The 12,063-nt window shown below is 30.6% G+C and overlaps 1 protein-coding gene across 2 annotated transcripts in view; it reads right to left on the bottom strand.

Annotated features, from left to right (window-relative positions):
* LOC142319272 (zinc finger MYND domain-containing protein 11) overlaps positions 1 to 12,063 on the bottom strand; it is a 103,922-nt gene that overhangs the window by 51,492 nt on the left and 40,367 nt on the right. For both annotated transcript variants that reach the window (XM_075356351.1, XM_075356352.1), the window contains exons 4-6: positions 10,629 to 10,753; positions 8,622 to 8,783; positions 5,878 to 5,970 (exon numbers count right to left, since the gene is read on the bottom strand). In XM_075356351.1, the coding sequence (XP_075212466.1) occupies positions 5,878 to 5,970; positions 8,622 to 8,783; positions 10,629 to 10,753 (380 nt within the window). The remainder of the gene's footprint in view (positions 1 to 5,877; positions 5,971 to 8,621; positions 8,784 to 10,628; positions 10,754 to 12,063) is intronic.

The raw sequence follows: 12,063 nt of genomic DNA, 5'->3' as shown, positions 1-12,063 counted from the left end.
AAGACTATTTTGAAAGAGGCTTGTATCTTGTGTTATGTTGCTACAACCTGATCAATAATGACACAATATACAACATTCAGATAAAAATCCTGAATTTTTCAGAGTGGACTGAGAAAGAGTAGTAAATATGGTGAGTAGCTGGAAATGTGTGAAGCAGGGAAACTGGCTAGTCACACCTGTAGGTCATGTTCCCATGTTAGTAATAGAATGTCTCAGCATTGTCTGTTGTGTTACAAATTATAATCTACTTTCTCACCAAAAAAGATGTCAAATCTTCTGAAATTGGGATTTGACTTCAGGCACAGTTCAGATACCTTATCATACCTTATCAAACACTCAAGGGTTTGATTGAGCCAAAATATTTCAAGACAGCCAGACATTTCTGACCATAATGCAGTAGAGAATGAAAGTCACAAAGATCGTCCACAAACCATTATCAGTGATGATAACATTTAGGCCATTTTAGAATTTGTGAAAGGTGATCACCGCATAACAATTATTGAAATTATATCAGAGGTGAGCATAAGTGTTGGGAATGTGCATATAATGTTGTCAGACACTTTTGGATATAGCAAAATGTCAGTAAGGTGAGTTCCACAACTCACTGAGGCACAGAGACATGTCCAGAAGACATCTGTCAGCGGCTTCTGAATTGCTTTGAGGAAGAAGCATTTTTGAACCGTATTGTAATATGCGACAAAACCTAAGTCCACCAATACACTCTGGAAAGCAAAATAACAAGAATAGAATGGTAGAAAAGTGTGCGGAGGGGGCACTGATCAAGATCAAGAAATGCTTGTCAGATGAAAAAGTTCTGCCAACTATGTTTTGGGACTCAAAAGTGTGCTCCTGATTGATTTCCTGACAAATGAGGGACAGTAAATGGGAAATACTACTGCCAGTTGTTGGTTGACATGACAGCTGCTTATCGCAATATACAATGCTGGCAATTGATTCACAATGTCCTCCTTCTACACACAATGCATGGCCACATACAGTAGCTCAGACTTATAACAAATTCACTAAATTTCATTGGATCCCTCTTAATACCACCTGTACAGTCCAGACTTGACACCATGAGATTTCCAGATGTTTGATTTGCTGAAAAAAGCTTTAGGAGATAAAAGATTCAAAGATAATGCTGTAGTCAAGCATTATGTGCACAATTTGTTGTTGGGGCAACAATCTTGTTATTTTGATGCAGTGATCAGGAAGTTACCTAACTGGTGGAAAGAATAAATGTATTTCTGTTGAAGGAAACTATGTAGAAAAATAAGGTAATTTATTTGTACTTTTATTTAATATCAATAAGGCTGTGTAAACAAATCCTGGTTTATAATTGAAAGACACACACACACACCCACACACACTATCCTAATATCCATTATATAATTTATATATAAGTATATACATGAGTTCATGTCCACCTTCTATACATTTGTTTACAAATGTCTCTTATTCTTCCTTTAATATTTTCTATTGCTGTTTTCCTAGCAAGTTTTCCTGATGTGGAATTTTCTTTGTCCTACCTCCAATGTGAAGAATACAGAACAATTAAATTAGTTTAACTAGTCATGCATCAAAAATCTTAACTAGAATTCTATACAGAAGAATTGAGAGGAGAGTGGAAGAAGGATAAGACCAATTTGGTTTCAGGAAAAGTATAGGGACAAGGGAAGCAATTTTAGGCCTCAGATTAATAGTAGAAGGAAGATTAAAGAAAAACAAACCAACATACTTGGCGTTTATAGACCTAGAAAAGGCATTCGATAACGTAGACTGGAATAAAATGTTCAGCATTTTAAAAAAAATTAGGGTTCAAATACAGAGATAGAAGAACAATTGCTAACATGTACAGGAACCAAACAGCAACAGTAATAATTGAAGAACATAAGAAAGAAGCCGTAATAAGAAAGGGAGTCTGACAAGGATGTACCCTATCTCCGTTACTTTTTAATCTTTACATGGAACTAGCAGTTAATGATGTTAAAGAACAATTTAGATTCGAAGTAACAGTACAAGGTGAAAAGATAAAGATGCTACGATTTGCTGATGATATAGTAATTCTAGCCGAGAGTAAAAAGGATTTAGAAGAAACAATGAACAGCACAGATGAAGTCCTACGCAAGAACTATCGCATGAAAATAAACAAGAACAAAACAAAAGTAATGAAATGTAGTAGAAATAACAAATATGGACCACTGAATGTGAAAACAGGAGGAGAAAAGATTATGGAGGTAGAAGAATTTTGTTATTTGGGAAGTAGAATTACTAAAGATGGACGAAGCAGGAGCGATATAAAATGCCAAATAGCACAAGCGAAACGAGCCTTCAGTAAGAAATATAATTTGTTTACATCAAAAATTAATTTAAATGTCAGGAAAAGATTTTTGAAATTATATGTTTGGAGTGTCGCTTTATATGGAAGTGAAACTTGGACAATCGGAGTATCTGAGAAGAAAAGATCAGAAGCTTTTGAAATGTGGTGCTATAGGAGAATGTTAAAAATCAGATGGGTGGGTAAAGTGACAAATGAAGAGGTATTGCGGCAAATAGATGAAGAAAGAAGCATTTGGAAACATATAGTTAAAAAAAGAGACAGACTTATAGGCCACATACTAAGGCATCCTGGAATAGTCGCTTTAATATTGGAAGGACAGGTAGAAGGAAAAAATTGTGTAGGCAGGCCACATTTGGAATATGTAAAACAAATTGTTAGGGATGTAGGATGTAGAAGGTATACTGAAATGAAACGACTAGCACTAGGTAGGGAATCTTGGAGAGCTGCATCAAACCAGTCAAATGACTGAAGGCAAAAAAAAACCTCCATAAAAAATAATTCACATAGTTTAAAAACAGTAATCTTGGTAACCATTATAATTCAACACTAAAAGAGGAAAACATCCACAAATTACTATCAATAATAACAAGCTATTCTCATAATTATTATGGTTTAGCATCACTTATTATTTCTTATTTCTTTCTGCTTCAAATTATTTAAATTCACCAAATTTAAAAATGCTTAGGTTTCTCTATTTGACACCAGCATAGATTACAGAGACAATCCCCTTTAACTGAATCTATTACTTAAATTGCATAAATTGTATTCCTAGTAAGAACCATCAAAACTTTTATTGTAATTTTCATTATCATATATGTCAATAGCACCAGGGTAAAAATTAAAGAATAAAATGTCTTTATGCAATAAAAATAGAAATATTTGCAAAAATAATGACATGTTAACCTCATTATTTTCCTAGTGCAGTTCATGTTTAATGTAATGTTTCTTCATTTACCTTAATTAATATCGATTATAAATACTGATAAAATCTACAATTTTAACATGTAAATGCAACCATTATCAGAAAGAATACCAGAGTAACGAAGTAAATTTACATTATTCAATTTACTTAAAATTAAAAAAAAATTGTAGTTTAATAAAAAAATCTGCAGTTCAAACCGATTCAGTACAGATATTTGTTCATCAATTAAAGTTATATAATCATTATTTATTGTACAAATATTTACATCCACTGACATTCGACTCTTGTTACATAATTGAAGCCTTTGACTGAATGAAATTACAAGGGAAACTAAGAAAGTAAAAGGAAATAAAAATTACCCTTTTAATCACGTGACTTGCAACACTGACCTTTTTTACTATAAATCATAACCTCATACCATCTATTCATTGGAAGTATTGTTTCATTGTTAGTTGTTTGTGGTGTTTAGGCTAGTTTGAAATCAAAACTCCTTTGTCTGATTCCAACAAGGAAAAATGTGAACAGCAATATATTCTCTCAATTCAGAAGGAATGAACCGGCAGATTGTTTGTAGAATGCAGCAGCAATACTGAAAGAATTGTTTGAATAGAAACAAGTTCTACACATAGACTGATCATTTTAATAATTGTAGAATTTCTCTCTGTGATGAACAATAGAAAGGTGACCTTCCATTTCAAAAAAATAATGACAATACTAAGTAGTTAAATAAAAACAAATTGATGCTGCGAATGATGTAAATATAAACCATGATTTGTCATTTTCAATCATTCACAATTTTTTTAATTTTCATACAGCATGTGCTTCTTTTCTGGGTTCTATGTCTACTGATAGACACCCACAATGAGAATTGTTTGAACATTTCCCATAACCTTTTGGCACATTACAAAGATGAAGGATACTAATGTCTGAAGCTGAAAATATCACTGATCAAAGAAATTAAATGAAAAAAAAAACAGGTACTTTCTACAAACCATAAAAACAATGGAATCCTTTAATATTTTATGAACCCTTTATTTTATTTTTTGTCTCTGAGCCCCTCACTTTGAACCTGAAAGTAACAAAGTTAGTTTGGAAACTTACTTCACTTTTTACAGCAAAAAAACTTCAAAAATCACATCTGCACAGGAAAGTCAATGATATTCTGGCATATAGAAGATCCAGTTTTCATTCACTTCACCCTAACAGTGAAATGGTGACTAGTGAAAAGTACTGTAAGTTATTGCATAAATCAAGTCCAAAAGATGTGGAAAACTTTCAAAAGGTATGATTTTGCTTCAGGATAACACTCAACCTCATTCAGCTAATGAAACAATCATTTGCCATAAAGATCTGTTTTTAGCTGCTGAACCACCCACCTGACTACATTACCTGACCCAGCTACACGATTCTCATATTTTTAGCATACTGAAAGAGGAGTTATAAGAAAAATTGGCAGCACACAAGACCAAAAATTTCTTCCACAATTTAAAACCTTGTTAAAAAAATTGTCTAAGTGCATAGAAGTAGGAGGGAACAATTATTTTGAAAAATGAACATAAATAATTTAAGTGCAAATAAAAATGATTTTTTTTTTTAATTTCACTTCACGTACTGATTTATCCTCATACATAAAAAATATCTATTGATACATAAAATACATATTACTTTTTTTTCTTTTTTTACACTATAACAAAGCTAAAATTAGAACATAGTTAAAATTTGAATCTATGTTATAATATTTTCTGGCCTCCGTGGTGCCACGTCAGCCTGTCATCCAGAGGTCCTGCGTGAATTTCACAAGTACAACTGACTGAATTTAAAAAAAATCTGTTTTGTGCCTTGAAATTGAAAATAATCTACATAGTTTCTATCTTTAGACTTGTATAACATTGTCTGATTAATTACAGAAGTGGTCTTTTTCAAAGGTGCCTTTACACTACTTTTATAAATGTTTACAAATTACAAGGAATGTTAAAATTAAGTTGAAGAACATTCAAATATTATTTTCAATCAATTTGCCTAGGATAAAGTGAAAAAGATAATTGTTCAATAGGAAAGCTTGTGAAACAGGAGTAGATGGGATGCTGTGTTTTATACTCAACATTTCAATAATTTCTCTGCAGACTATTCTTGACCTTGAATGTATGAGCTTTATTTTCTTTTACAAAATAAAAGATGAAACAATTCCCAAACTCACAAACAGTAATAATAGTGTAATAATGCATTATCATACTTTGTATTACACTTATTTAAAATTAAAATAGAATGCATAAAAAATCAAGCATTTTTTTTATCAAAGTAAAAAATTGTCATTTAATAGCATCTGTAATAATAATACCTAAAATTTATTGTCACATACTCTATTCACCGACTGATTTTTATCTATTTGGTCATGTTTATGATAATATTACAATTTTATTTTATGGAGGCTTCAGTTAAAAACAGAACATATTAACAATCCAAGTACATAGCATATTAGAAATTAAGATAATTTAGAAAACCTATTTAACAAAAGCAAGTTGCTAATCGTTTTACAACAAGAATTTCATGACTTTTATTAACTCTGATATGTATAAAAAAAAAGCAGCAATAAAACAAAAAATTCAATATGTACCCTCTGCTTCAGATGATTGCATGTGAACGTTAACAGTCTATTCAATTGACTTTTCTTTATATCCAAGTTTTCTTCTTTTGCTGCTTCACACATCTAAAAAATATAAATTGCAAACAATTTAAAAACCTAAACAAAATAATATTACATCAATTTTTAATAATTAGACAAAGAAAAATAATTTATCAACATCTATGCTACATACATTTACTAAAGTATTTCATATTTAAAAACATATCAATCAAAACAGTTAAACCAAATAGCAATTGACTTTGTAATGCATTTGCACTTGTTTCTTAGAAACTTCTCAAATTATTAAATTAATAAAGAGCAAAAACATTAAACCTTTACTTTCATTACTCATCATCTGCTATGATTTGGCAACATGTAAAAGGTGGCAATTTTTCTTTCATAATTTTATTGACATCTCCATAAATATTTTCTGTAAGTAGTATAACATGAATCAAAGTTATGCTGATAAAAAGAGAATTAAAAATACACTACATTCTCCAATTAAAACCTATTTTTTTATTCATTTTTTAAGGCAAGCTACAAAATGACAAACTGCGTTTTTCTTTTCTAGTGGGTCTACCTCTAATAATAAGTGAGTATGAAATATATTCACAGAAAGAAAACTGATGAACTTTTACCAAAAAAGAGTTTTAATGTAGTAAATACTTCAAAAAAGAAAAAAGCTTGTAACACAAGTTAAATATTAAAATATTCAGACATAAAATGAGTCAAATATGCAACTAGTGTAATGCTGTTGCATCTCAAACTCATTAATAAAAATAATGTATGTCCTGCTGAATAGATACAATGTATATAACGCATTCTCCTTATTCGAAGGGGGTACATTAATTTCTTGTTTTACACTATCTACTTCAGTCCTTTTTCTGGTTACGATGTCTGTAAGGCAGCTGAGGTATATATTAGTGCCATGGTGACACTAAGCCTCTATTTAAACAAGAACAGGGACTACTCAATCCCTGTGGTAAACAGAGGGAAAGTGTTGCTTGTAGGGCAGAATATCATCTACATTTCAATGAGCTCAGCTTGTTGCTGAACAGTATATTCAGCTCACTGAAGAAGGTAACAGGAAATTACTTCATTCCTCACTTTTCTAAGTAAGCCATGGAAAGCTAGTTACCTAGATAACAGGTTTCACATGAGGTATCCTATCACATGTCAGGTACCCAACAACCATTTTGGTTATGTTATCTAACCAAAACATATATCACCATAAGAAGGTACACAAACTGGATGCTCTTAAAATTTGATGGTTCCATAATATGTCATAAGGAGTGAAATGTTCCAGTTTTGAATGTCTTACAATACCACATTCTATAGCTTGCTATTCTTTACATAAAAATTTCACTCAATCAGGAAACATATTCATCAACACATAATTTAAATAAACAAATGTAGAAACTTTATAACAGTAGTCAGTGTGATTTTTTGTTGCTCAGTGGATTTCTGAATATCTATAAGACTTTTTGGAAATTTTTGTTTAAATGCAGAGATGAATAGTAGGAAAATCCAGGCCTCCTATTACTTTAAAATCTAAATTTGTACCTAAAAGCAATTTGTCCTGACTGACTGATTCATCAATCCCCAGCAAAAACTACTGAAGATAAATTGATGAAAATTTGTATATTCTTCTTACGGTTTAAGTACACACTAAGAAAGAATTTTTTGAAATTCTGAGAATAAAGAGTTAAAATGATGTAACAACAAAATTTACTATTTTTTTCAATTTCTTGGTAAAAATGAACAAATCAACTTGATTTTTAACATGTGTAATCTTCATGTGAATATCTAAAAACTAATTTCTAAATTTCTTAAATTCCAAGTTTAAAGGGTTAAAATGGATTTTGAATTTTTTTAAACTCTGCTATTTTTTTTTATTTCTCAGTAAAAAATGAACATATCAACTTGATTTTTGGGAATGTAATCTTCATGTAAATATTTATAGACTTTTCAAAATTCAGCCTTGAAAAGTGTAAAGAAAGTTAAAAAAAATGTTGAATAATGCTTGCAATTTTTCCCCATTTCCCACTATACTAAATGAGATATTCAGTAGACCAGGGCTTGTGTAAATACTGTTCAGATATATTTATAAAATTCTTTTTCATTTTTTTTTTTAATATCAGTTTTTAAGGGGTGCAACAGTGTACAGCGCAGTAGCTTAACCAACACAGCCACTGTTATTGTATGTATGACGTGACTAGCTGGATCTACCTCCGGTTACCTGACTAAAACAGGTAAAAGTAGTTGAAAAATAAAAAAAAATAGAAAAACAAGGTATGTCACTTCCCAGTGGTGACTGTCAGGTACCAATAAGGATCAGGCAAAATACATTTTTACCTGTAAAAAGTATGGGTGACAACATAACTAATATTTTAAGATGGAGGCCAACATTTTTGAAACCTACAATCTTAAATCACTGAAAGTTAAGGCCTGTAATGACCAAACTGTTGCTGTGAAGAAATTACCATCCACTGATGGTCTATATAAATTGAACAGGCTTTAATTTTTATTTATTATTATTTGCACAAGTATAAGTTTAATGAATACAGGGAAGTGCAGGAGGCAGAGCCCCCTGGCTACATAGGAAGGGTGAATGAAGTAAGCTTTGCCTGGCTAAACATGTCCCTGACCACAACAGGAAACTCAAGTAACCATATAGCATAAGTGAAGCAATGATGGGTCTGCTAGTTTAATAACAATCATAGAATTGAACATACCTTACAAACATTACATTTAAATTTATGTTTGACATCTGTTTCTGGTAGTTCCTCTTTGGCAATACAGGCGAGATGATAAACACGATGACATGAGTTACAACTGATGACATCACCTCCTCTGTGGCACTCAAAGCAGTACCAGTCGTGACTGTCCTTTTTAATCTATATTACAGGATTTAAAAAAAATCTAATTACAAGATACTAAAGAGAAATTAAAATTAAAAATTATCAGAAAATACCAAATCGGTAAATATTTACAACAATATTAACATAATTCAATAAAATTCCTTACAGATTTTAAGATATTTAACAACAACAAAATAAAAAAAAATAATATTTATAATTATAATTTCCTTATTTGGTTCCTTCTATTATTGCATCCAGAGGATGTAAAACACAACCATACGCAGGAGTTCTTACAATTTTTTTCTGTAGTAACACAACTGAACTTTGTCTAAGTACATTTATAATGCAGAATACTAATGCGGAAGAACTTACTAGCAGATAAGGTTCTAAGGAATTATATTAAAAAGAGAGTTAATAGATTCAAATAAAAGATTAGTAACCAACACCTAACCCAATAGTCAAAACCTTTATTAATATTTTGACCTTAATAAAGATCAAAATCTTAATTGTGAATGTGATGGCTTGCCTGCCATCACATTAAAAAAAGACTTCTATATTTTTAGTATAGTTTGTGAGGGGGTAAGTACTGTACCTGTAAGGCAGGATGCAATTTTATTTTAGCAAGAATGAAGACAAAATGCAAATTTCAAACAACACTAAGTGGACAAACCTACTTCAAATGATAAAAATTATGTAGAGATATTAGCAAATATTTATGTATATATGTTAAATATGATCAGACCATAATAATTTATCAACAACATATAGCACATCAACAACAAATATCCCCAAATATTCAACTTGATCACTTTTAATATTACATCATAGCTACAGTAAACAACCACAAAATTAATTTTATATCACAAGGAGACATCAAACAGAAACCAATTAGAAAGAGAAAACTTAGAAGTTGTTTTAGTTGTATTGAAAGCCAGTTTATCCCAATAAAACTATAAACTTAGACTGTTGAGATCAGGAAAAGGAGTTACTGAACAATTAAAATAAGGGGAATGCAAGTCATTTACAAATATTACAATAGAAGTGGTCTGACTTAAACTGAGGGGCACTGCAATATATTTCATTAAGCTCTCTTTTGATAGTTTTATCATAATAAACTACCACCTTTTGAAAAGAATGATTCAACAGCAAAATCTTCTTAGTGGTGGTTTAATCTACTTAAGTAACAACTCATGGTTTATAGTATCAAAGGCATTTCTTATATCAGTAAAAGGCCCAAAAACCTTTTGACAAGAAATTAATCAAATTATTAGATGACTGAACAATGAAATTCAATATGCCTTCTCTGTACTGTGTCAGGAATGAGAAACCATATTACTTATAACCTAAATAATTACACAATTACACACTTACAAAGTCATTCATAATAAATATTTTCAATTACTCCTGTGAGCATTGGTTTATAAACACATTATTAAGATTGTAAATGGATATATACAACAGTCAAATAAGCACCAGTTGAAATGTTGCTTAATTTATAATCAGGATAACAAAGCTAAAGTTTGCTTTTTATAAAGGATTCTTACAAACTAAATATTATTTTTCAGAAAATTTCACAAATCTACAATTGGAACTTCCCAATAAAAAAAAAAACACATGCTACAATTTTGAACTTAAATGTGAATTCCATCTAATGTTGATAAACTCAAAAGTACAACACCAAAAAAAAAAAATATCAAGACCTTTCTATAATTTAAGACTGTCACCTTAAGAAAAACACTTTTTATTTGCAATATTATAATTTCTTACATTAAGATGATTACATCTTTATTGGTTGCTGTTTCTGACAACACATGTGTATTACTTAAACATGATTGCAAAACAAGCAAATAGGAGACCAAAATAAAATTGTCAATTATTTACCTTTTCATGAGGAAGCTTGTAACCTTCTTGCTCAATACCAATTTTTGATCCTTTAAAACCAATTCTCTTGACTTGTTCTAATAACCCATCCCTAACACAATAGCCAAGTTGTCTAACGACTTCCTCTGAAATCAGATATAAGGTTCTACTACAGTTCTAATATCAATAAAAAAGATATTACTAAATACATATTTTATAATTTGATAACTCATATCACTATATGAAATACATCAAACAGTGTGGCATTAACTAACAACATAAAAACGAAATGTATTTGTAACCACTTTCCCTGCTGAAGACTTGCAAACCACATTGTTTCATATTAAATTTTACAAAAAAAAAAAAAAACAGATGGTGGAATAATAAGTTCAGAATGTACCTCGTTAACATATAGCAAACAGAATATTTACCATCTACATAGAATGTAATTGGTTGTAACTGGATATATTAATATTTATATATTTTATTTTTGTATCTGCAAGATTAACTGAAAATATTTACTTAAAAAGAATATAAATATTATATTGAAAGCATGGCAACATTTTTACATTATAAAATAACTCGCTTTCAAAATAGTAGAACTTTCCTTCCAACCTTTCAAAACTAGTTAGCAACATTGTCCTTCAATATAATTACCAGAGCACTGTTTTAATAGTGCAGTCTCTAAACAGATTAGGAAACCTCTTAGACATGTAACTTAATGTACTTAATCTGTGTTGAATTTGTTAATTTAATTTTCTCTTGTTTTTTTTTTTCAAATGCTATGTATAAAATTTGCATATTGAAGTTAATCTCTTTGTATGAATGTTTTTCCTCTGATTTATAAAATTTTATTCTGTTTATAATTCCAGTATTTTTCATCTAGAATCTTAATACATTATAGGCCCATAATATGGATTCAGTCTGTCCAATAATGACCCACCAGGTTGGTCTAGTGGTGAACGCGTCTTCCCAAATCAGCTGATTTGGGAGTCGAGAGTTCCAGCGTTCAAGTCCTAGTAAAGTCAGTTATTTTTACACGGATTTGAACAGTAGATCGTGGATACCGGTGTTCTTTGTTGATTGGGTTTCAATTAACCACACATCTCAGGAATGGTCGAACTGAGACTGCACAAGACCACACTTCATTTACACTCATACATATCATTCTCTGAAGTATTATCTGAAAGGTAATTACCGGAGGCTAAACAGGAAAAAGAAAAAAGTCTGTCCAATAAAGTGTCACATAATCACTCTAGTTTAATTTGTCCTGGTTTGCTGTGTTTATCAGTGTGTATTTTATTAGTATTCTGTATGGTATTGTGTATTTTTCTGTTGTTTTGAAAGGGGCCAGTATCTTTTCTAAAAGTGCTGGCAATTTTGTAACTGCATGTTAGTGTTATATAACCAATGTGTTATTGTTCTGATAAGAAAAGTTTATACCTACGCAGCTGCA

The sequence above is a fragment of the Lycorma delicatula genome, chromosome 2 (genome assembly GCF_047948215.1).
Source record: "Lycorma delicatula isolate Av1 chromosome 2, ASM4794821v1, whole genome shotgun sequence".
Classification (NCBI taxonomy): domain Eukaryota; kingdom Metazoa; phylum Arthropoda; class Insecta; order Hemiptera; family Fulgoridae; genus Lycorma; species Lycorma delicatula.
The sequence above is the reverse complement of the archived record's forward strand: the minus strand, read 5'-3'. Positions and strand labels throughout refer to the sequence as shown.